This window comes from Mercenaria mercenaria, chromosome 10, assembly GCF_021730395.1.
Source record: "Mercenaria mercenaria strain notata chromosome 10, MADL_Memer_1, whole genome shotgun sequence".
In the NCBI taxonomy this organism is placed as follows: Eukaryota; Metazoa; Mollusca; class Bivalvia; order Venerida; family Veneridae; genus Mercenaria; species Mercenaria mercenaria.
The window spans coordinates 37,919,187-37,946,225 of record NC_069370.1 but is presented as its reverse complement, the minus strand read 5'-3'; the positions used below and the strand labels follow the sequence as shown (position 1 = coordinate 37,946,225).

At 35.4% G+C, this 27,039-nt stretch overlaps 1 protein-coding gene across 1 annotated transcript in view; it reads right to left on the bottom strand.

Moving 5' to 3' along the window:
* Positions 1-555: 555 nt before the first annotated feature.
* Positions 556-27,039, bottom strand: part of LOC128546396 (serine/threonine-protein kinase 11-interacting protein-like) — a 53,046-nt gene continuing 26,562 nt past the window's right edge. The window contains exons 11-20 of the mRNA XM_053516878.1: positions 21,191-21,469; positions 19,885-20,154; positions 18,227-18,366; positions 15,212-15,355; positions 14,006-14,068; positions 13,388-13,575; positions 5,713-5,855; positions 4,550-4,633; positions 1,430-2,753; positions 556-628 (exon numbers count right to left, since the gene is read on the bottom strand). Coding sequence (XP_053372853.1) covers positions 556-628; positions 1,430-2,753; positions 4,550-4,633; positions 5,713-5,855; positions 13,388-13,575; positions 14,006-14,068; positions 15,212-15,355; positions 18,227-18,366; positions 19,885-20,154; positions 21,191-21,469 — 2,708 coding nt within the window. The remainder of the gene's footprint in view (positions 629-1,429; positions 2,754-4,549; positions 4,634-5,712; positions 5,856-13,387; positions 13,576-14,005; positions 14,069-15,211; positions 15,356-18,226; positions 18,367-19,884; positions 20,155-21,190; positions 21,470-27,039) is intronic.

Here is a 27,039-nt window from a genome sequence, read left to right as displayed (position 1 = left end):
TTAGAATATGGTGCAGTCTGGTGGGTGTTTGCATTGATCTCTATTCAGCCAGTACCTTTTTTGGTTAATTACCCATTAGAATACTTATTAATATGGTACTCCGCCCAAGATTGGAGAATTACGTCCATATAGAAATTTAGCTGTCTTTATATAAAAAATTTAATAAGAGGTAGTATGTAAGGTTATGATATTTTAAGTAGTTCCATAACAAACATTGTTAATGTAGTCTTTTCAAAAGCCATAGAGCTTGTATGTTATTATATGTGTGTGATTTGTGGAATAAAATATATAAATATATGCCCATAAAAAAAAAAAAAAAAAAAAAAAAAAAGAATATCATTTTACCTAAGATTTAGCTGTAGGGGAAAACACTTGTACGTTTGTTTCATTCTATTTTCTGTCAAAAAAACTGAATTGGTAAATATTCGTTTCATCAATAAAATCAATATTCTTAAAATTGTGTAATTACTTTGTATTTGTCAAGCTGTGTAGTTAGTAGTCCCCCTAATAGTTTTTATGATCGCCCATTATGGGTACTGTGCAATGTTACATAAGCTAACTAACCTGGATTGCACACTGAGCTGTCTCTTCTGCTTTGAACACTTGTAACTCCAAATGGAGTTTAATACTGTAAACAAATAAACAAATAATATCTTTTAAATGTGCTCTCAAGACTAATATATATGAGCCGTGCCATGGGAAAATCAACATAGTGGGTTTGCGACCAGCATGGATCCAGACCAGCCTGCGCATCCGTGCAGTCTGGTCAGGATCCATGCTGTTCGCTTTCAAAGCCTATTGCAATTAAAGAAACTGTTAGCGAACAGCATGGATCCTGACCAGACTGCGCGGATGCGCAGGCTGGTCTGGATCCATGCTGGTCGCAAACCCACTATGTTGGTTTTCCCATGGCACGGCTCAATTATGTAGATACAGTCCAACTTTGTTCGCTCAAACTCTACATGCATACAGAAATTTGTTCAAGAGATTGATCGTTTGTGCCAAACTGAGTTTGGAGATCAGTCTCAGTCTTCAGCTTTGCCATTGGTCAATTTTAAGACTGAGCTCAAAATCAACCAGTCAGATGCAAGAATTTTGAGACTCATCTCTGCAAGTAACTGGCATGAATCAGAGATGGAGAATGACTTTAGACATGTTGTCTTCTGCTATACCATCAATAAGAACAATATCCTTGCCCAAGGACTGAACTCTCTACCTCTTGACTGAGGTACCAGTAGTTCTTTGCTCTCCCAATAGTACAAATCAAGCTGGCTACCAAAAGAAATTGCAAAAACTTTTGTCATAAAGAAATAAATCTAATTTTCCAATTCATTTTTCCTGTCATTATTATTTCCTAACATTATTTGTAACAAATATACTTCATTAAGTTCCATATATCAACTTTAAAGTTCTTTAACACACTACTTACTTATGGTCAATGTTAACAAATTCATCATGGTTCAAACTTTCATCTCTCCTACTTTTCTCAGGTGACTGGTTCCCACTTTGTTCCCATGGCAACTGAACACTAGATGATGATTCCTGACTTATTTCACTGACTTTGTCAGTTTCATTTAAATTCTGAGCAGACTGTGGTGATGTCTCTGTAGACTGGTTTTCTTTATCTGAGATTTCACTATTGTTACCAACATATAAAGCACTTCGATTTTTGGCTGACTGTCTTGATGACCTTGACCTTTTAATTGGTGAAAGTTCTGAAGGAAATTCTGGGATGTTGGCACTGTTATTTTTATCCTCAGCCTCATACTCTACTTTTTCTTCTACATATATTGCACTTCTGTTTCTTGACCTACTTCTACTCCTACTTCTTGACCTTGAACTTCCTTTTCTTCTCAGTGGAGATGAATGTCCAGACAAAAGCTGATTGGTTAAAGAGTCATCATGTGACCTTCTAGAATAAAGCAAATCTGCTGAGTCATCATGACTTGTCTCTATGCTATCATCAGACACTGCTGTGTCATAGATAGACGGACCACTAGACTCATGAGCATCTTCAAATTTTGTACTGTCTTTTTCAGAAGCATCAGAAGTATCATAAATGCTTGCTTCCCTACTACCAGATTTGCTTACTGCATCTTGTACTGTAGCGGAGACATTACTGTCAAACTGTCCCACACTTAAATCTTGATCATAAATAGTAACATTTCTGTGATTTGATCGCCTGCCATTTTTGCCACTTTTTGAACGTCTAATTGGCACAGATTCTGCAATATCATCTTCATTCAGACTTGCTTCAATAACTTTAGCACCATTTTTCGTGGAAGTAGCGTCCTCCCCGCTACCAGCTAGAGTATTCTCATATACACTAGATACCATGCTGGAGCATACACTGTTAGTAAGTGGGGAACCAACTGGAGTTAACTGCCCTTCTTTTGTCCCACTAATACCTGTATTATTTGTTACAATGTTATTGCCTGAAGTCACATGACCATTGTCACCACTTTTATCCCTAGTATTTTGTCCTAAATTTGTGGCCGAAGTTCTGAGAAGTTCGTTACTGGATTCTGATATAACAGCAATACTTCCACGACTGGTTGAATTTCCAACAAGCACAGTAATGTCACTCTCCACAGACGACACGCTATCTCGGGGACCTGATTTATAAGCACCAGATTTTCGTACGTCTGACCATGATGAATTATTCTTAAGTGAAGAAATTTCTGTCACTGACTGGCTGTTTGTCTGTTCACACCCAGAGGTTGCTGAGAGTTCTTCTTTTGTTTCTGACTCAGCTGTGTGAAACAACGAAAGATTTAATTACATAAGCAAGTAAAAATCTATTAATGAAGAGCTAATAAAAGCTATTTGTATGACCTGTCAGATGTAATCGGGTATGTATTATTTTATTCTATGACCTTGACCTCTGACTTTATAACCATGTTAATGATAGAGGTTAATTTATCGACAATAACCACTCGTCATATTGAAGTTAAAGGTCATAGGCTCAAACATTCTGGAATTATTTTTCAGATCTAAAAGTCACTGTGACCTTGACCTCTGAAGTATTGAACCAGTCATCTTGTGACAAAAGGCAATCATCCTATTAACTCTGACAACCATAGACCAAGTGTTCTCCAATTACTGAGTAGAAACCATTATGAGTCTTGAGGGGACTGTAACCTTGATGACCTTTGACCTACTGACCTTGAAAACAACAGTAGTCATCTACACAAAAAATACACTCATAATCAACAGAGTTTGACAGCAACAAGCCCAAGTGTTCTTCAGCCTCAAGATCACTACTGACCTAACCTTTGACCTGCTAAACCCTAAAATAATAATGTTCAACTATTGACTTAATCAGCCATCCTTTAAATTTTGTAGGCTATATGCCCAAGTGTTTTCCATTTATATTTCTGTGACACAGACCTTCGACCTACTGACTACAAAACAATAGGAGTTATCTGCTGACAAAAGAAAATTATGATATGAAGTTTAATGCCATACCCTACTTACTGATTTGAAAACCAAGATTAATCGACTGACATGTGCAAAACAAGATACAAGCCACGCCATGAGAAAACCAACATAGTGGCTTTGCAACCAGCATGGATCCAGACCAGCCTGCGCATCCCCGCAGTCTGGTCAGGATCCATGCTGTTCGCTCGCAGTTTCTCTAATTGCAATAGGCTTTGAAAGCGAACAGCATGGATCCTGACCAGACTGGCTGGTCTGGATCCATGTGGTCGCAAACGCACTAAGTTGGTTTTCTCATGGCGTGGCTCATATAATTGTATTACTAAAAACTTATTTCTCTCTTCAAATCAGCATTTGTACCATGTGACCATCCACTATGTTTCCATATTGTATACAATATATTCCACACTGGTCAATTAAAAAACTTTGACTCAAATCTCCTTGTTAACTAAATGATAAAAGCCACTGACCGATAAATGTAACCTTATGAATATCAACAACAATAGATACTTGATGTAATGTTTTCTTATGCAATTAATAGAACTATGTCCTTCTGACTGTTATCCATCTTTAGTGATAAATATAAACATAGATTAAAAAGATTATTCAACATTGTTATGTCCATACAGGATATATTTGGACTTGTCTCTATCCGAACTAAAAGTACAAGGGTGGGAGGGGAGAACAACACGCTCAAACAGCAGAAAAGTATAAGACTGTTATTTAATTTAACTTCGGGTTTCGGTATTTAGAATACCTTCATCAGGTTATATCAGGTTGTATCTATCCCATAAAAGGTATCATCCAAGAATGTGTTTCTTTGAATGGGTACCTGTCCAAATATATTGATTACTAAACAAAACAATGTTAAGTAACCTAACATTACTTATTTTTCAAAGTAAATAAGTTTACAAATAAAATCCCCTCTGTTCAAATAATTTAAACTTTAGAATCAAGTTCACATGAATTCATTTTTAAGAATATGTAAGAGAAGCTAAATAGAATGAAAACCTAATGGTTGACGGTCTAATTATATTTTTTGCTCCACGTTTTGGTCAATACTAGACCTTCTTCAGGAGTTTTTTTTTGTTTTTAAAAATACAAACCTTACCTTGTGTATTTCCATTTGTAGACAGACCAGGTAGCATCACTGGTATCAACTGATCAACATGATCTTTTAAACTACTTCCAAGGCCTGAAATTATGTATTCACTCCTGGTATATATACAACAGTTTATACAAGTGAATACAAGGTTGAGCTAAATGACTCATTCAGTATTAATTCTGATATTTCTCACACTCCATGAATATACTTAATGTATTATGGAAAATTCTAACACGATCTGCAGCAATTGCTATATAAACATATAGCGAAATCGCCTATACATGAATCTACGATAAAATATGGTTGGCTGTTACATTTCACCCCCTATGATTGTGGCATAAGAGATCCTACTTCAGTTCCATTACATACGAATTATTTAAGGGCCAAACGGTTGAAAACAGCATTTCAAAAACACAAATATGATAAAAAGTCATACTGACTTATGTGTAGGACCGTAAAACACGTTTTGATCTCTACGAGTGAATTCAATTAGCTTAATTAAGATTCAGCGGTGACGTCATAAATGTATGACATAAAGTATGACGTCATAATGATGTGACGTCATATAAAGTTAAGCTCGTAACTTGTAACACAGGGTCAACTCGACTAATTTGATGATTCTCTTCATAATTAGTTTTCGAGCTGTTAGATTGCTAATTCATAAATACTTCTCAAAATTCTGATAAAAAGAAACAAATATCTATACGTTCCATTGGCTATGCAACTCTTTCTAACCATAGGGGGTAAATTGTAACAGCATATGACCCGAATGACGTACTACGCTGAAAATGTAGTACTGTAAAATGCGAAGTATTTGCATTGTTAGAATCAAAATAATAAATATGTTCCAATAATTTTATCAATTAATAAAACATGGTCAGTCGTTTGGATGCGAATAATTAAATCACTCGTGCTATGCACTCGTGATTTAATTATTACGCATCCAAACTCCTGCCCATATTTTATTAACTGATAAAATATAGGAACAGATTTATTATTTCTTAACCAATAATACTGCAGATTTGACAATATAAAGTAGAATTTACTTTAGTAGAGATCCTCACATTAAAACTGTACATGTAAATATTGTGAAATATAATCCTATCTGAAAATTTGCTGTAACCATGGTAACAGAGACATAGAAAATATCAAATTTTCACTGTACTTACTATATCTGTCAGCTAAACTTGATTTCTCAGGGATCTCGATGCTGTCCACTACACTGGAGTCTGTTTCATCAAATGCATCATCTTTAACAGGTTCACGACCTCTTCTACTTCTCCGAACTGTTGAACGACGCCAGATTTTGGATCTGCAATGTACAAATACCTATAGAGCAACCTCCAGATGTACCGTAATTCACAGTATCAGTAGTTTGTAAAACAGAAATGTATATGAATTATCAACTATAGATGTCCCTTGTATGAAATGAATGAAAAAAGACCTTGACCTTGGAGGTAGATCTGACTCTTGAGCCCATTCTGATCATGCTTAATGTTTGTGTAAAGTTTTGTCGCAATCCCCTGAATTATTACGGCTGACACAGGAATTGTTTGGGATGGACCAACAAGCTAACAAAAAAAGACAGTGGGATTACTATGGGATATAAAACCATACATTAAGTATTATTAAATCTATTATTCTCTACGGTATCTGCTATTACTAGCAGAGCAAAGAATTTATTACAAACAATTAACAGCTGTCACAAATCAAGGATATTCTTTTAACATGGCAAATTGTTAAGTAGCTACTATTAAAAGGATATCGCAAATGACAGAACTATGTCTTAGAACTTTAACTTAAAGGCAAAAAAGATCCTTAAAACAAAAGCTATCTTCCAAATATACACTGCCATGCCTTAAAACTTTTATTTAGAGACTAGTGTCCTTAAACCAAAAGCTATCTTCCTACTCAATAAGAACCACTTTTCCCTAAAACTTTAACTCGAAGACAACAGGATCCTTAACCTTTAGCCTGCTGGCAGCAAGTGATTCTGCCTTTGTGACCAGTGCAAATCAAGATCAGCCTGCACATCCGTGCAGGCTGATCATGGTCTGCACTGTTCGCTATTCAGTCAGTAAATTTCCAGTGAACACCCCTTAGAATGATAAATGGTACTGCCAAAACTGAATGATGGACCAGTCCATTTAGAAATTTAGCAGACTAAAAGTTAAACAGGTACTCATGTGAAGGTTTGTGATTACAGGTGAAGCCAAGAAGAAATGGTGAAACTGAGAACTATGCCATAAAGCTTAAACTAACATTTATACATTTCTGACCTACAAGATCTTGACCTTTTGGGTACCTTTCTATATACAAAAGATATATTGTGGCGACCTTGGGAGTATTATAAAATTTGTTTGTTTCGGTAGCGTAATATGGAGGTTTTCATTATTTGAAATTCTTATAAAACTGACATCAAAACAACACAAGTTTCCATTTCAATCATATTTTACTCTTGCAATGATTTAATCATCTATAAGATATGTAAAAGAATTAATTCTCCTCAAATATATCAACTGAATCATTCAAATCCAAATTTCAATAGTCTACAACTGTATATCAGTAATACTATAATAAATATCAGTTAATTACCATAAATGCTATTTGAGGTAAAATCCTTTAATCTTGATTGAACTATTCTTTTCAGTTCTAAAAATAGCCAAAGTGTAAGCCAAAATATTTATTAGTTAAATCAAATAACTAAATATAAGTTTCAGTTTTCCTGACTGTTCTGCCAGCTTCTGCTGAAATCTGTGCTTATATACCCTTCGCCCCCTCCCTGGCAGAATCCAGCGAGCGGCGTAAAAATCGCAGAAAAGCTCAGAATCCCGCAGGACTGCAGAATCTCCGGCAGAATTCCGCTGAATTCTGCCGGTAAATAAATCACAGTTTTAAAGAAATCTTGAATGAAACATAATAAGATTTTACCCCAAATCAATGCACAAATACATTATTAATCAGTACCTAAAATATCATAAAGATCAGGGTCTTGTAACTTAATAAATCTTCACATGTTTTTGATCAGTGGTAAATGTAAACAAAACATCCCAATGTTTACTATAGACGACCTACTTAGTGACGTAATTTACAGAGCGCCACCTACATTAACCAGTACACACTATACATGTCTTAAACATCTAACATGTGAAATAAAAGTTTACGGCTTAAATAAATGGATTTATAGGATATTAGGTAGGTAAACATTGAGATTTATCATTTAACTATACAAGGATACAGACTATCCTGCATGACTATTTAACAGTAATGATTTAAACTCCTAAAACATACTATGTTTACATGTACATACCCCACCCATGTTCATAACAAAGCGGGAATTTCAACTTGCAAACATTTATACAGATTAATACATATTTCAGTATCAATACATTTGATAACAGTGAGACTAGGAAATACTGACAATACCTAGGGGTTACATTTGGGTACCAGCCATCACCTTTTTCAATCACAGCTTCTATGCATGGTATGCCGGTTTTGGCTCCAACAAAGAGTCCAGTATTTATTGTTAAAGACACTCTGTCAGAGTCATCATCATCTTGTGCAGATTGTCCACAGAGTGATTCTTCTATACATAAGTTAAAAGAAGAAGTTGCCTTTCTTCGGAAAGAGATGTACACGATGGGTTTAGCAATGGGTGAATTAGTTAATGAAGTTAGAGTACTAAATGACAAGTGTGACAAAAAATGTTGGCTCTCAACTCATAAAGATCAACAAACACAGACAGACAATCACATTCTCACACAAAATTCAAACAATCACAGTCTCACACACAGATCAAACAATCACAGTCTCACACACAGATCAGACAATCCCAGTCACACATATAGATCAGACAATCACAGTATCACTCACAGATCAGATAACCACATTCTCACGCACAGACCATACTTTCAGTCAAATTACCTTGCACAGAAACCTACATATATTCACAAGAACAAGCACAGTCACAACATAAGAATACCAAACATTCATGAACAGCCATACCACAGACTAAACACACACATTAGGTTTTAAGTAAAATGAATATTGATATCTCAGAATAAGTATTTTACTGGTACAAAATTTATAGTTTAGCACAAATATTAGCTTAATGGTATATTAAGCATAGTAATAGTAAAATGTTTGTGGAATACAGATTGTACAAGTAATACGAATACAAGTATGTATTGAGAAACTATACAGTATCTTATTTGTATATTATTTATGGATGAGTACAAATGACTGTACTTTAGCTTAACAGCATATTAAGCACATTCATAGTAAAGTGTTTGTGAAATACAAATTGTACAAGTAATATGAATACAAGTATGTAATGAGAATCTATACAGTAATTCACTGTAACAAAATTCATAATGTTGTATAAAGTTATTCACTTTAGCTAACAATTAGTAAAACATTTGTGAGATACAGATTGTACAAGTAATATGAATACAAGTATGTATTGAGAGTCTATATACAGTTTTTTACTGGTATTATTATTTACTGACAAGTGAATGTACTTCAGCTTGATAGCATATTAAGCATACTAATAGGAAAACATCTGTGAAATACAGTTTGTACAAGTAAGGTGATACAAATATGTACCAAGAGTTTGATATACAGTATTTAGCTGATATAAAATTTATGGATGTACTTAAGAATAATGGTATTAAATATACCAATAGTAAATATCTATGATATATGGAAATTATAAGTGTTATTGTATAGAGATATCTAAAGTCAAATGAATAACATTAATAGTATTTAGCATAAATGCTAAAGGAAATGGCAGGCAGAATTTAAACACTTGGGATGCTAACTTGTGTTTGTTATAGGGTAAAAGATAACCCTTGTTTTGTGAAGGCCACACTGAAATTAGTTCAGTAATTAATTGTAATTTTCATGAAATATATTACCAGTTGTTGTTTATATGTATTTAGCATTGTGAATGCTGTCGTTGCTATTAATTTTACTCTGTAGTGCATATGCCACATGAATGCCATATTTTTTTTTTACTTGAGTGAACTTCATGGGATATATGTTATACCTATTATTGTATTGATACTAATGGTGATAATGAAAATTCAAAATCCTTAAACACTTGTTGTCTAGTCAAGTTTCCAAACATAAGGATTCAGCCTATGCATTTAGCATTAAGGCCAATGCACAGCTACAATGCTTTTTATTTGTAGTATGGAAAATATGTTTAAGTGTAAATTACCATGGACTTACTTTACACATTGAATATTAGCTGAACAATTGCAAAATTGACAATTGATATTTGCATAATGATGTATTTTATGATATATTGCATGATCTTGAATATATTTTATGATGTTCAATTATATTTGTTATCTGTTATGTGGTCTTCAGGTATTAATGTACTGATACATTTTAATGATATACTTATGTTTATGCTTACACTTAAGGTTAATAAGTTGTTAACGCAAATGCTGACTGTTGAGATTTTACCAGTATTTAGTACTTTAAGACTTTGCGTAATAAAATTGTTAATGGTTCTTACAGATTTGTTACAGTTTGTTACATTTTAACCATATTGTTGCTCAAACATTGTTAAAGTTTATTTAAGGTAGTATAAAATTACTAATCAAGCTAATTCTTATATTTGCCTGATTTCACTATATTACTAAGTACATGTTAATAAACATTTGTATTAAATTTTCTAATTGTTATATCATAATGTTATTGTTATTTTAAAAGTATTGTTGTTATTAACTCATAAATACATATTGTTGTAATATGTATCAGTTACCTTTATTCTGTGATGTAAGTAATGTTATAAGATAAGTTAAATTGTTATATCAGAGATTGCAGTATCTTAAGACATTGAGAAAAATTTACTGTAAGAACACTTCTATCAGCTGCACCGTTTTCTTAAGCGTTTTGTGAGGACACAAAAGTTTATTTAAGGGGGAGGTAATGTAACCCCTAGGTATTGTCAGTATTTCCTAGTCTCACTGTTATCAAATGTATTGATACTGAAATATGTATTAATCTGTATAAATGTTTGCAAGTTGAAATTCCCGCTTTGTTATGAACATGGGTGGGGTATGTACATGTAAACATAGTATGTTTTAGGAGTTTAAATCATTACTGTTAAATAGTCATGCAGGATAGTCTGTATCCTTGTATAGTTAAATGATAAATCTCAATGTTTACCTACCTAATATCCTATAAATCCATTTATTTAAGCCGTAAACTTTTATTTCACATGTTAGATGTTTAAGACATGTATAGTGTGTACTGGTTAATGTAGGTGGCCCTCTGTAAATTACGTCACTAAGTAGGTCGTCTATAGTAAACATTGGGATGTTTTGTTTACATTTACCACTGATCAAAAACATGTGAAGATTTATTAAGTTACAAGACCCTGATCTTTATGATATTTTAGGTACTGATTAATAATGTATTTGTGCATTGATTTGGGGTAAAATCTTATTATGTTTCATTCAAGATTTCTTTAAAACTGTGATTTATTTACCGGCAGAATTCAGCGGAATTCTGCCGGAGATTCTGCAGTCCTGCGGGATTCTGAGCTTTTCTGCGATTTTTACACCGCTCGCTGGATTCTGCCAGGGAGGGGGCGAAGGGTATATAAGCACAGATTTCAGCAGAAGCTGGCAGAACAGTCAGGAAAACTGAAACTTATATTTAGTTATTTGATTTAACTAATAAATATTTTGGCTTACACTTTGGCTATTTTTAGAACTGAAAAGAATAGTTCAATCAAGATTAAAGGATTTTACCTCAAATAGCATTTATGGTAATTAACTGATATTTATTATAGTATTACTGATATACAGTTGTAGACTATTGAAATTTGGATTTGAATGATTCAGTTGATATATTTGAGGAGAATTAATTCTTTTACATATCTTATAGATGATTAAATCATTGCAAGAGTAAAATATGATTAAAATGGAAACTTGTGTTGTTTTGATGTCAGTTTTATAAGAATTTCAAATAATGAAAACCTCCATATTACGCTACCGAAACAAACAAATTTTATAATACTCCCAAGGTCGCCACAATATGTCCTTTACTAAGACCAATCCTTAAGTAAGGTTTGATGCTTAAAGGATTAGTTCAGAAGATGAATTCAAACTGGGCACACTGTGCCATAAAATTTTAACCTTTAAGCAACAGCTATAAAAATTATGGCAAGAACAGTTGGAGCAGTTTATAGTTCTATGTTTGCAATTTTCTGGCTACCAACCTCAATAACAAGAGGGCCATGATGGCCCTATATCGCTCACCTGTTATCATTGCACTTGAGGACAAGAAGGTCCTCAGAAAAAATATCTAAGTCCAAAGGACAGGAACAACAAAGGGAAGAAATTTAACCAAAAAGAAAAAAAAAATTCTTACAAGGTACAGATATGTCAAAATACACCTAAAAATTAGAGGTACCATCCATGTCGTACCACAGAAAAGTGGTCTCGGTTTTTCCCTACGGCCAATAATAAAAAAGTTACTAAAAATAAGCTATTTATAGTAACGTAAAAGGGAAGTAATTAAAAAACAAATTATTGCAAGTGAACAAAAGAAGGATCTGCCAAATAAATCTGTTGACATAAATGAAATTTCAGATCAGTATCTTCATTAGTTACGGAGATATACCCATTTTAATTTGAAATAAAGGGAGGTAATTGGACATAAAATCAGTCCATAGTTATCTACCCTGATTGGCTCAGTCCAACTAATGACAATTATAATGAAATTTCAAATAAGTCTTATAAGTACTTACTGATAAAAATCCATTTTGATTACAATCAGGGGAGGTAATCAGATATAAAATAACTCTGGAACCTACGATTGGATCTGATTTGTCATGGAATCCAAGATTTATTGTTGTTGAAGATATTTTGGAAGTTTGTATCAAATAAAACCATAAATGAAGTCTCTATATGGCTGCAAAAGCCAAAATAGCCAATTTTGGACCTTTAAGGGGCCATAACTCTGGAACCCATGATGGAATCTGGCCAGTTCAAGAAAGGAACCAAGATCTTGTGGTAATACAAGTTGTGTGCAAGTTTGGTTAAAATCAAATCATAAATGAAGCTGCTATTGTGCAGACAAGGTCAAAATAGCTAATTTTGGCCCTTTCAGGGGCCATAACTCTGGAACCCATTAAGGGATCTGGCCAGTTTAAAAAAGGGACCGAAATCTTATGGTGACACAAGTTTTGTGCAAGTTTGATTAAATTCAAATCATAAATGAAGCTGCTATTGTGCAGACAAGGTCAAAATAGCTGATTCTGGCCCTTTCAGGGGCCATAACTCTGGAACCCATAATGGAATCTCGCCAGTTGAAGAAAGGAACCAAGATCTTATGGTGATACAAGTTGTGTGCAAGTCTGGTTGAAATAAAATCATAAATGAAGCTGCTAAAGTGCAGACAAGGTCAAAATAGCTAATTCTGGCCCTTTCAGGGGCCATAACTCTGGAACCCATAAGGGAATCTCGCCAGTTCAAGAAAGGAACCAAGATCTTATGGTGATACAAGTTGTGTGCCAGTTTGGTAAAAATCAAAAATAGAAATAAAGCTGCTACTGTCCAGACAAGGTCAAAATAGCTAATTTTGGCCCTTTCAGAGGCCATAACTCTGGAACCCATAATGGGATCTGGCCAGTTCAAGAAAGGAACCGAGATCTTATGGTGATACAAGTTGTGTGCAAGTTTGGTTAAAATAAAATCATAAATGAAACCACTATCGTGCAGACAAGAAATTGTTGACGGACGCACGGACGGACGACGGACGAAGGGTGATCACAAAAGCTCACCTTGTCACTATGTGACAGGTGAGCTAAAAATGAACACTTACTTGTTTTCTGTCCCTCTTTCAACCTCTAACGATGATTCAACTGATTTTTCACCTGTTTTCTCATTCATTGATGAGGAAACTTTTACTGTTTCTGACTTGATCAGCATTTTACTGGCACATTTTGGGCATTTAATTAAATCTGTTGATTCTTGAGAACCCACTTCAAAATCATGGTGACACTTCAAACACTGGAAAAATTATTTAAAATCAATTAATACACAATTCCGGTACCAGCTGAGATGGAAGCAAGATTTTGTTGACCAATAAATTTTTGTTTCTTCCTGGTTCTAACATATATATGCAACAGCAACTATGTAACAGATTTGTGAGGGAAAAAAAACACCTTCAGCATGACACAGATGTCTGTGAATTAGCCAATCAAAACAAGTTTCCATATGACGAATCATTTTTAATCAGCCTAGTCGAAGTTGATTAGCCTCCCTTACATATTACTGAATAAACAACTTGCTCCGATTTCTGCAATTCTTGTTCTTCCTTTGGAATCTTAGTTGCTACGGTTACAAAAGAGAGACACTTTGTTTATATACTGCAATTGCGAAGTATTTCAATATGTTCATGTGAAACATAACAAAATGGAGAAAATGATAAAAGCAGTACCTGCATTTGGTCCTTTTCCACTCTGTCAGACTTTATATGAAGTGATGAAAGTAATTCAAACCTCTGAAAACAAAAAGTGTAAACTCATAACCATAAAAAGGTAGCTTTAATTGTGGCGACTTGAAAATGAAACCAGATTAAGTGCAGCTGAAATTATTACCATGATAACAATTTGAGCAAAACTGTCAGAGGAGACAATATATTTCATTGCTGAATACTGCAATCAGAAATGAGGGGACATAATCTATAAAAGATTGGTGCCAGAGTTACTGCTCTTGTCATAGACAATGTAGATAATGGTAATGGTCAAAATCAGGTCCATTCAGAACTGAGAGCAACAAATTTAAAAAAATCTTAAATTCTAAGTAAACAGGGGCATAATTCATGAAATATCATTCTCAGAGTTATGTATCATGTTGCATATAATTTGTATGTTGAAGAGTAACAACTATTTTGAGTATGAATGAAAACTACATGTATTCAGTAATAATCTAAATAGAGTGAAAGTGCATAAAAAATTTTAATCTGAAATTCTAAGTAAACCTCACTTAGACAAACACTTCAAGGTGAAAATGTGTATAAAATTGCATTGGAACCCACAAAAAACTGTTGAAGTAATTCATGCCACAAACTCCCAAATACCAATAATGCCAGTGTATATGTTTTAGGGTGCAGAACTCTGCAATGCTTAAACTGACCCCAAAAGCAACTGTCATGCACACCTACCACTTCATGTTGATCAAGTGTATGAAATTTCATTGTAGTCCCTTGTGGAGAATGTTAGTGCCACAAATATTTTGCAAAGAATAAATCAACTAGCCAACCAACAGTGAGATAACTCCCAAATACACCCCGACCTCAGCTTCATTTGCAGTGATTAAAAACTCTGTTTAAAATGATTTTTTTTAGATTAACAATGGGACATAATTCATGGTGTGTAAAAAAGTCTATTTTAAATGAACCTCTTTGGTAGTTAACTGTAAATGTTTGACACCACTCCATCCGATACTGAATGAGAAATTTGGCATGTAAGATTTGAGGTATATATGTATGATGTTCATAAATTAGTGCAAATATTGTGCAAAACTGGAAATATAGACAATGACAGTTCTATATGCATCGTTCTCCCACTTTGTAGGAGCACAAGTGGTTCAGGTTTGGCAACAATGCAGACTGTGTTATAATAATGTAATGTTATATTCATACTCTAGCCTCATCCTCCGACTCCACAGCATATCGTCTGTGCCTCAGATCCTTACGTACATAATCAAAGTCCAGATTGAGTATTGTAAACACAAAGCCTCCAATAATATCATGCCCATAGCATTTCTCCTCTGTTCTTCTTATTCTCTGTTTAAATAGACAATTTAATATCTAACACATCTTTTATTGCATTTTCACTACAGAGTAAAACAAACATACATTTTCTATTTTATATATATATATATAGAAGTAAAGCTTCACATTATTTTTAATGTGAACAAGAGCTCGTCGAACACGAAATGCCCCCCTTGATGCATTCAGTAATTGCACAAGGAACAGAAATTATATGCTCACTGTAAACAAAAGTTCTACCATTCTGGTTTAATCTGACCTTGACCTTTAACCTATTAACCTAACAAGAGATTACAGAGTGATCTTGGCGCCATCCACTGAGCCATTTTTGAATGTTCCAAATTTCAAGACTAGCTCAAGGTCAAAATCAAGGTCAAATTTCATTTCGGTACAGACCAATGTGTATGTGGTCCAAATTTGAAAGCTGTGGCTTGAGAAATGTGAAAGGCAGGTCACTAGAACAAATTCCAAGGTCAAAGTTAATTTTGGTAGACAGAACTATGCATGTGCTTCAAATTTGGAGGCTGTAGCTTGAGAAATGTGAAAGTAGGTAATAGGTAAAAATCAATGTCAAATTTCAATTCAGAACACAAAAATATGCATGCGTGTGTGTGTGTGTGTGTGTGTGTGTGTGTTCGAGGTTTAACGTATTTTTCAACAATTTTTCAGTCATATAAACGACAGTGCCTACTTGTAGCAGTGAGCACAATTCCCAACTTTATAGTGCTGCCTCACTGGAATATCACTCCGTAGACACGTGACATGATACCCCACCCAATCACATTATACTGACACCGGGCTGACCAGTCCTAGCACTACCCTCTTAATGCTGAGCGCCAAGCGAGGAAGCTACTAGTACCATTTTTTACGTCTTTGGTATGACGCGGCCAGGGATCGTACCCACGACCTCCCGCACTCGAAGCGGATGCCCTACCACTAGGCTACCGAAGCGGTTGAAGCCTGTAGCTTCAAAAATGTGGAAGTAGGTCACTAGGTCAATCTCAAGATCAAAGTTCATTTCGGTACACAAAACTATGCATGTGATTCAAATTTGAAGGCTGTAGCTTGAGAAATGCGAAAGTAGGTCACTAGGTCAAAATCAAGGTCAAATTTTATTTCGGAACACAAAACTATGCAAGTGGTCCAAATTTGAAGCCTGTACCTTCAGAAATGTGAAAGTAGGTCACTAGGTCAATCTCAAGATCAAAGTTCATTTTAGTACACAAAACTATGCTTGTGGTTCAAATCTGAAGGCTGTAGCTTGAGAAATGTTAAAGTAATTCACTAGGTCAAAATCAAGGTCAAATTCTATTTTGGAACAAAAAACTATGCATGTGGTCCAAATTTGAAGCCTGTACCTTCAAAAATGTGAAAGTAGGTCACTAGGTCAATAATAAGGTCAAAGTTTTTTTCGGTACACAAACCTATGCATGTGGTCCAAATTTGAAGGCCGTAGCTACAGGAATGTGAAAGTAGGTCACTAGGTCAAGATCAAGGTCAGCTCATGTCAAGGTTCATCTTGCCACTCAAAACTATACATGTGGTCCAAATTTGAATGATGTAAGTTATGGACATGAAGATTCTAAGTTTTTCCCTATATAAGTTTATATGAACCATATGACCCCTGGGCGGGGCCATTTTTGACCCTAGAGGGATAATTTGAACAAACTTGGTAGAGAACCACTAAATGATGCTACATTACAAAATATCAAAGCCATAGTCTTTGTGGTTTGGACAAGAAGATTTTCAAAGTTTTTCCCTATATAAGTCTATGTAAACCATGTGACCCCCAGGGCGGAGCCATATTTGACCCTAGGGGAATAATTTGAAAAATCTTAGTAGAGGACCACTAGATTTTGCTACATACCAAATATCAAAGCCCTAGGCCCTATGGTTTTGGACAAGAAGATCAGAAACCGTTTTACTGTTCCTGGCCAATGTGACCTTGACCTTTGACCTAATGACCTCCAAATCAATAAGGGTCATCTGCTGGTCATGGCCAACCTAACTATCAATTTTCCTGAAACTAGGCTCAAGCGTTCTTGAGTTATTGCCTGGAAACCATTTTAGTGTTCCTGGTCACTGTGATCTTGACCTTTGACATACTGAACTCAAAATTAATATGGTCATCTGCTGGTCATGACCAACCTCCCTATCAACTTTCGTGACCCTAGGCCTAAGCGTTCTTGAGTTATCATCTGGAAACCGTTTTACTATTCAGGGTCACTGTGACCTTGACCTTTGATATACAGACCTCAAAATCAATAGGGGTCATCTACTGATGATGAACAACCTCCCTATCAATTTTCATGATCCTAGGCCCAAGCGTTCTTGAGTTATAATCCGGAAATGGATTGGTCTACATTCCGACCGACCGATTGACCATCTGCAAAACAATATACCCCTCCTTCTTCGAAGGGGGGCATGAAAAGAGCAATGGAACTGTTGATTATAATGGAATCTTCAATTTGGTGTGTATATATATACTTTACTTTAAAGGTGATGTTGCTGGTAGTGTAAAAGATCTGGCATACACTAAAGGCCGCTTGTTCGACACTTTAATCTGCTGTTAAATGCTACTTAAATTTTGATTCAAAATATTAGTCTTGGTGGGAAACACTAGTATGCCGTTTTGATTTTACTGTGAAGACTTTTTAGTGTTCATAACCCTCAACTCATACATTTGATTTTTCTAAGTCTTCTGCAATGTTGAAATATAACCCCAAAACTTAATCGACCGTTAGCTTAATCATCTGTTAAAGTTTCAAACAACTAGGTCCTGGGCTCTTTTTTTTTTACTGGAATTAATGTGTGAGGATTTCTTTTCCTTCAATTAAGTATTCAATTTTACAGCAAGCAAAATATAAAACAGCTAACAGAAGTTACCTTCAAACTTTTGAGATCTAAGGCAGCTATTTTGTTCCCACTGAGATCTTTCTCTGTGATAAATCTCTGATTGATCGTCACAATCAACTGTTTCATCTCATCATCTGGTAACATCATGATGAATGGCTCACATTCTGATCCTGAAAGTAATGTTTTCACTTACTTACATACTGTGAAATCATTAAAATTAAATATTCGTGGGGGACTAATGTTCGTGGATTTCGTGGTTGAGTCAATCCACGAAATTTAATCCCAACGAACAAGTAAAATTCCCATTCATTCTATGTTCAAAAGTTGAAATCCACGAATTCATATCCCCACAAAATTGCAATTTTGACCAAAACCACGAAATTTCATGCCCACGAAATTAAATGATTTTACAGTATTCCATAATATATCAGCTCTAAAAGTTGAACATTTTGTAAAAGAACAGTCAAAGGTCATTAACTCTAGTTTGGAGGCCACTCTCAGAATACCAAATTTGTGCTCAGTAACAACTTATACAAAAACTTTGTAACTTTAAAAAGTCCTGCAGGGGCTGTGGTATATTTTACTAACTCAGACTGTGGTTTTAATTAAAATGTCTTACATGGGAAATATTAATGAAAAACTTACTGCACAAATTCTGTACTAATCAATGAAACATGAACGACACACAAGTCTAATATCACCAAGTCAGCTTACATGGATTCACACACACTTCATACAATTTAGCTACCACACTGAATGTAAAATCATATAATTTCGAAGGAATGAAACTGTGTGGGTTTTTGGCAAATAAATTATTTCTCAGGAATATGAACTTGTTGATTTCCACTTTTGCAGACAGAATGAATGGGAACTTTTGTTTCTGGGAATTTATTTTTGCGGATTTTAAAATTTATTAGTCCCTACTGAATAAGCACCGCCTTGCGGGTGCTGACGCTCATCTGATTTTTTTGTATAATAGAAATATTGTCCTACCCATGATTTTCTAAGTCTAAAAAGGGCCAAAAAATTTGCAAAAAGCAGGATAGAGTTATGTTTCTTGATGTACAGAGTCCGCTTATGATGGTGAAAAAGTGTTGCAAGTTTTAAAGCAATAGCTTTGGTAGTTTATGAGAAAAGCTGACAATCATAATACTCAACCAAGAAAACTGATTTTCTAAGTCCAAAAGGGGCAATAATTATTGTAAAAAGCAGTATGGAGTTATGTTTCTTGCTGTACAGGGTCAGCTTATGATGGTGAACAAATGTTGCAAGTTTCAAAGCAATAGCTTTCATAGTTTAAGAGAAAAAGTTGACCTAAACATAAAACTTAACTAAGAAATCTGATATTTTCTAAGTACAAAAGGGGCCATAAATCTTGCAAAAAGCAGGATGGAGTTATTTTTCCTGCTGTACAGGGTCAGCTTATGATGGTGAACAAGTGTTTCAAGTTTCAAAGCAATAGCTTTGATAGTTTAGGAGAAAAGCTGACCTAAACATAAAACTTAACCAGGCAACGCAAAAATCAGATGAGCTAAAAACCCTACTTTCTGGCTATAGGTAAAATATGTAGGTATTTCAAACAAATACTTCTATCTTGAGACTTATTTATGTTAAAGCGAAATATTCATACAATTTAAATATAAATGAAAACAAATCTATATTTGAAGCTAATCACTCAAAAGCCCTACCATACTGTTCAGAATTATCTTCTGTAGGTGATGTTGGAGAATCAGGAGCGTCATCTGAATACATGTGGAAAATTCTTCTAGTATTCTTTTCCTTAGTTTTGCTACCAGATTCTGACTTCGGCAAGGAATAAATATCTGTTGTTTCTCCAATCTTGACACCCGGTGGGGATGTAGGGGAGAGAACTGGCCCCTGACCCTGGGAGCCAGGAGAGGTAACTGGGCTATGGACTTCTGGATGTATGACCTCTTCAACCACAGGTTGTGGTGTCTCTGTACAAGAACATATACAATGATGTTTACAAACATGATGAAGTAAACTGGAGCTATTAATATGCTGGTGAAAATTGCTTCATTTAGTGCCATTTGAGTAAAATTGCAAGGTCATCAATTGGAAAAAATTGAGAAAGAAATGGAACATGATGACCTTAGGTGGCTTTAACAATTTCAGTACAGGATCACACAAGGAAAATATCCTGGAATGGCTCAGCCATTTCTGACAAAAAGGTTTTTTCAATAAATACATGTACATATAGGAACCACTATAATAAAGATTATAGAAAAGAAAAGACTACACCCTAGAAACCATGTTTGCCAAACCAGAATAATCTGAACTACTTACATAAAATTAATTCAAAATCTGACTAGCAGTTAATGAGACTACGACATTTCAAGATTTATCTATTTTTGTGTTTTCAAAACGTTGGTTGTAGGTAACTGGTAACTGACTCTTGAGTGAAAATACATACAATTTATATCAAGAAGGAATTTTGGCAGGACTTGAAAATTTCTTTGAGACAGCTGGAATTTCAAGATAAGCAAGTCTAAGACACCAAGTTTCAACTGTTATTTGAGCCGCGCCATAAGAAAACCAACATAATGGGTTTGCGACCAGCATGGATCCAGACCAGCCTGCGCATCTGCGCAGTCTGGTCAGGATCCATGCTGTTTGCTAACAGACTCTCTAATGGCAATAGACTCTGACAGCGAACAGCATGGCTCCTGACCAGACTGCGCGGATGCGCAGGCTGGTCTGGATCCATGCTGGTCGCAAACCCACTATGTTGGTTTTCTCATGGCACGGCTCATTTTTTATTTTAATCTTTAGAAGGAAAGGAACATTACAATTGCTAATCTCATTACTATACACAAGGAGTTATTTCTTGCATGTTTCAGTTTTCAGTATGCAAGAAACAAGTTTAATGTTAGATTATCCTAATGAATATTCATTAAACTAGGACTTACTGGTGTATCAAACATTTAGAACTACCCTAAACATGACTGTCTTTTTTCTTAAGATGCAGCATACCTTTAGTATCGCCTTTATACAGATTTTCATCTTTCTCTTTTTCCTCTTTACTGATACCATTCTCTTTCAAATTTTTGTTCTCGCCATGATGAGTGTCTGGAACATCTTCAGGTGTTGTGTCAGCCTGGTTCTTCTGCAACATATCACTTTGGTTGGCTGACAAAGCATTTAACCAATCATCTTTATAATATTCTCTCATTCTCTCGTAATACTTCTCATCTTCTTGTCTCTGAGCTTCAAGTTCAGAATCCTCTACATAGGATGTAGATGGTGAATTACCTGAAATAAACAAAAAAAACTTAATGACTGCTTATCTCTCACATGCCAGTCAACACTTCCTTTTCACTTGCATTAACAACAGCTTATCTCTCACAAGACGGTATTAACGACAGTTTATCTTTCACATGAGTCACTGACAGTCTTGATAGCTTATCTCTCACAAGATGGTATAAACGACAGCTTATCTCTCACAAGAGAGCCTTAGCAGCAGTGTAACTCTCACATGACAGCCTTAGCAACAGCTGAAACATACTACATAACTATAGCAACTAAAATATTGAATAAGAATGATATCAACACTGTCTGCAACAGCCTCCCTGAAAATGCCTGACAGAATTATATCATAAAGTCTTGAAAGGAGCTTTTTCAAACAAGAGGACCATGAATCGCTCACCTCTTCCCACATGATCCAGTTTTGAGTATGACATCGTTTTTTCTATTATTTGGCATAGTGACCTGGTTTTTGAGCTCATGTGACCCAGTTTTGAACTTGACCTAGATATTATCAAGATAAAAATTCTGATCAATTTTCATGAAGATCCATTGAAAAATATGGTCTCTAGAGAGGTCACAAGGTTTTTCTATTATTTAACCTATTGACCTAGTTTTTTAAGGCACGTGACCCAGTTCCAAACTTGACCTTGATATCATCAAGGTGAAAATTCTGACCAATTTTCATGAAGATCCATTCAAGGGTATGGCCTCTAGAGAGGTCACAAGGTTTTTCTATTTCAAGACCTACTGACCTAGTTTTTGATCGCAGTTGACCCAGTTTCAAACTTAACCTAGATATCATCAGGATAAACATTCAGACCAACTTTCATACAGATCCCATGAAAAATATGGCCTCTAGAGAGGTCACAACGTTTTTTCATTATTTGACCTACTGACCTACTTTTTGATGGCACGTGACCCAGTTTCGAACTTGACCTAGATATCATCAAGATGAACATTCTGACCAATTTTTATGGAGATCCATTCACAAGTATGGCCTCTCGAGAGGTCACATGGTTTTTCTATTTTCAGACCTACTGACCTAGTTTTTGACCGCACATGACCCTGTTTCGAACTTGACCTAGATATCATCAAGATGAACATTCAGACCAACTTTCATGAAGATCCATTGAAAAATATGGCCTTTAGAGAGGTCACAAGGTTTTTCTATTATTTGACCTACTGACCTAGTTTTTGATGGCACGTAACCCACTTTCGAACTTGACCTAGATATCATCAAGATGAACATTCAGACCAACTTTCATACAGATCCCATGGAAACTATGGCCTCTAGAGAGGTCACAAGGTTTTTCTATTATTTGACCTACTGACCTAGTTTTTGATGGCACGTGATCCACTTTCGAACTTGACTTAGATATCATCAAGGTGAACATTTTGACCAATTTTCATGAAGATTTCATGAAATATATGGCCTCTAGAGAGGTCACAAGGTTTTTCTATTTTTAGACCTACTGACCTAGTTTTTGACCGCACGTGACCCAGTTTCGAACTTGACCTAGATATCATCAAGATGAACATTCAGACCAACTTTCATACAGATCTCATGAAAAATATGGCCTTTAACGAGGTCACAAGGTTTTTCTATTATTTGACCTACTGACCTAGTTTTTGACGGCACGTGACCCAATTTCGAACTTGACCTAGATAACATCAAGGTGAACGTTCTGACCAATTTTCATGAAGATCCTGTGAAATATACGGCCTCTAGAAAGGTCACAAGGTTTTTCTATTTTTAGACCTACTGACCTAGTTTTTGACCGCACGTGACCCAGTTTCAAACTTGACCTAGATATCATCAAGATAAACATTCAGACCAACTTTCATACAGATTCCATGAAAAATATGGCCTTTAGAGAGGTCACAAGGATTTTCTATTATTTGACCTACTGACCTAGTTTTTGACGGCACGTGACCCAGTTTCGAACTTGACCTAGATATCATCAAGGTGAACATTCAGACTAACTTTCATGAAGATCTTGTGAAAAATATGGCCTCTAGAGAGGTCACAAGGTTTTTCTATTTTTAGACCTACTGACCTAGTTTTTGATGGCACGTGACCCAGTTTCGAACTTAACCTAGATATCATCAAGGTGAACATTCTGACCAACTTTCATAAAGATCCCATTAAAAATGTGACCTCTAGAGATGTCACAAGCAAAAGTTTACGCACGCACGCACATACGACGGACGCAGCGCGATCACAAAAGCTCACCTTGTCACTTTGTGACAGGTGAGCTAAAAAAAGTTTCTGGACACAAAACTCCTGCTAATATGCATATGTCTGCTTGATGTAGACGATGTATACCAACTTTCATTTGAATAAGATGGAAACTTTAGAAATTTAGTACATGACATTTAAATGTAGCATTTCAAAGACCAAAAAAAGAGCCATAACTAAACAAGAGGTCATGATGACCCTGGATCGCTCACCTGATAATATGAGCTACATGTTTCAAATGTCAAACTGATAATAAAATATTAAGAAAGTCAGTAGGTAACATTCATGGTCAATGAAATTCAGCTTTATGATTTGTGTGCAAAACTGTGTATGTCATCAAAATTTAAAGGCTGTATCTTAAAAAACAAGACAGTAGGTCAGTAGGTCAAGGTCACAGTCAAGTGACATCATATCACTTGGGGTCGTCAGGTAATTATAATTAAACAGTCTTGGAAATAGGATCAGATGATTTTTTAAGTATTTTTTCTATATACCGGTAACTCTCTTAATAACTAAGTGACCCCAGGGCAGGGCCTCTTTTAACCCCAGGGGCATAATTTGAATAATTTTGGTAGAGGACTACTAGACAATGCATCAAACCAAATATCAAAAGCCTAGGTTGTATGGTTTAAGACAAGAAGATTTTTAAAGCTTTTTCCTATATAAGTAAAACTTGGGACCCCCGGGGCAGGGCCATATTTGACTCTAGGGGGATAATTTGAACAACTTTGGTAGAGGACCACTAGATGATGCTACATACCAAATATCAAAGCCCTAGGCCATGTGGTTTTGTACAAGAAGATTTTCAAAGTTTTCCCTAAATATAAGTCTGCATAAACCATGTGACCCCTGGGGTGGGACCATATTTGACCCTAGGGGGATAATTTGAACAATCTTGGTAGAGGACCACTAGATGATGCTACATACCAAATATCAAAGCCCTAGGCCATGTGGTTTTGTACAAGAAGATTTTCAAAGTTTTCCCTATATAAGTCTATATAAACCATGTGACCCCTGGGGTGGGGCCATATTTGACTCTAGGAGGATAATTTGAACAATTTTGGTAGAGGACCACTAGATGATGCTACATACCAGATATCAAGGCCCTAGGCCCTGTGGTTTTGGACAAGAAGATTTTTAAAGTTTTTCCTTTCGGTTGCCATGGCAACCAGAGTTCTGCATGGAATTCAATTCTTTGAACAATTTTAAAAGGGGGCCACCTAAGGATCATTCCTAAGAAGTTTGGTGTAATTCTGCCCAGTGGTTTTCAAGAAGAAGATTTTTTTAGAAATTTTTGATGGACGATGCACAACAGACTACGCACGACGGACGATGGACATCAAGCGGTCACAACAGCTCACCTTGTCACTTCGTGACAGGTGAGCTAAAAAGCAGGTTTTTCAAACTACAAAACCATTTTAAAATAAAGACAAGCAAATTCAGTGAATTTATATCTCCTGCCGAGTAAGTTGTTTGTGAATGAGGGGACTATATTTGAAAGCTATTTCATTTCTAGATATACACAATGATATGTACAAAAGGACTGTGCAATAGTTTGTTGGTTCCTTTTTTTACAAAATCAAGGGGAAAAGATCTGCCATTTAGTGATCTATACTGTATTAAGTTTCATGAAGATCTATCAACTGGTTACTTTGTTTTTTGAATTTATTTATCTTAATACAAAGGGCAATAACTCAATGAAAGATGCGCATGCACTACTGCCTTTTAGTGATCTATCTTTGTGTAAAATGTCACGAGGTCCATCATTGGATTACATTTTTATCTGGGAATTAATGGATTGTAAATTAAAGGACAATAAATCTGGTTTATGAAGTGATCCTAACTAAACTGTGTGTGCTCCACAGCCCTATACTGATCTAAATTTGTGTAAAGTTTCATGGTGATCAATCAATCAGTTACTTAGATACAGTCAAAAATCACTAATGTTTACTTAGTCAAGGGGAAGAACTCTGCTTTTACTATGTCAAGGGGAATAATACTACATATGAGCGATGGTAATATGCTAATCTGACAGTCAGTCATTATGTGAGGTTAGGTGATTCAATAATATAAAAAATATAAGCTTCCTATAAGCAATGTTAAACTTGCTTCTCTTTATGGAAACTTAAGTTACTGAGCAGAAACTGTTTATCTATTTTTAGTATTTGAAACCTCTGACCCCATATGCAATCAAAACATTGCATGGCCTAGCTGTAAGCTACCTATAGGTCAAGTTTCATTTCAGTATATCATACAAAACTTAACCTATTGAGCAGACAATATATGAGTCTGCTAGTCTAAGTTACATCACCAATCAAATTTGCTTGAATCCTGATTTAGGACATATTTCAGGGGAGCAAAATCATTCCAAACTAGAGATGCATTTGAGAAAAGCCTATGTCTCCCACAACTGCCCGTATGAAAAATGTCTAAAAATGCTGATTTTTCGGTAATTCAAGGGCCGTAACTTCAAAAATGCTTAGACCGCTTTGGCTAGTTATCGAACTTGCCCGAGGTTTCATGGTCAAACACATTTTGTTCAAGTTTGGTGAAGATCAGATGAGAAATGTTTGACTTAGAGTGCGGACAAGAGTAAAAAGGCCGATTTTTCCGTAATTCAAGGGCCGTAACTCCAAAATGCCTGAACCGCTTTGGCTACTTATCGAACTTGGTCGAGGTGTCATGGTCAAACACATTTTGTTCAAGTTTGGTGAAGATCAGATGAGAAATGTTTGACTTATAGTGCGGACAAGAGTAACAAGAGCTGTCCGTAAGAAAGCGCGCTCGACTTTTCTCAGTGCTTGACTCTGAATTAGAGCTTTGCCAGTAAAAAAAAATCCAAGTTAAAATGGGACATAACTCTGTCAAAATTCAAATCAGAGTTATAGGAATTGTGTCTCCTGGTATAGACTTTGATAGCAAATAACTACTTTGAGTTTCAAATCAAAAGCTTTAATAGTAACAGAGATATTTGACTTTATAAACAAGAGGACCATGATGGTCCTGAATCGCTCACCTATCTCCACATGACCAAGTGTTCAACTGAGTATGACATCGTTATTTCTATTATTTGACATAGTGACCTAGTTTTTGAGCACATGTGACCTAGATATCATCAAGATAAAAAATTCTGACCAATTTTCATGAAGATCCATTGAAAAATATGGCCTCTAGAGAGGTCACAAGGTTTTTCTATTATTTGACCTAATGACCTAGTTTTTGAAGGCACGTGACCCACTTTTAAACTTGACCTAGATATCATCAAGGTGAACATTCTCACCAATTTTCATGAAGATCTCGTGAAAAATATGGCCTCTAGAGAGGTCACAAGGTTTTT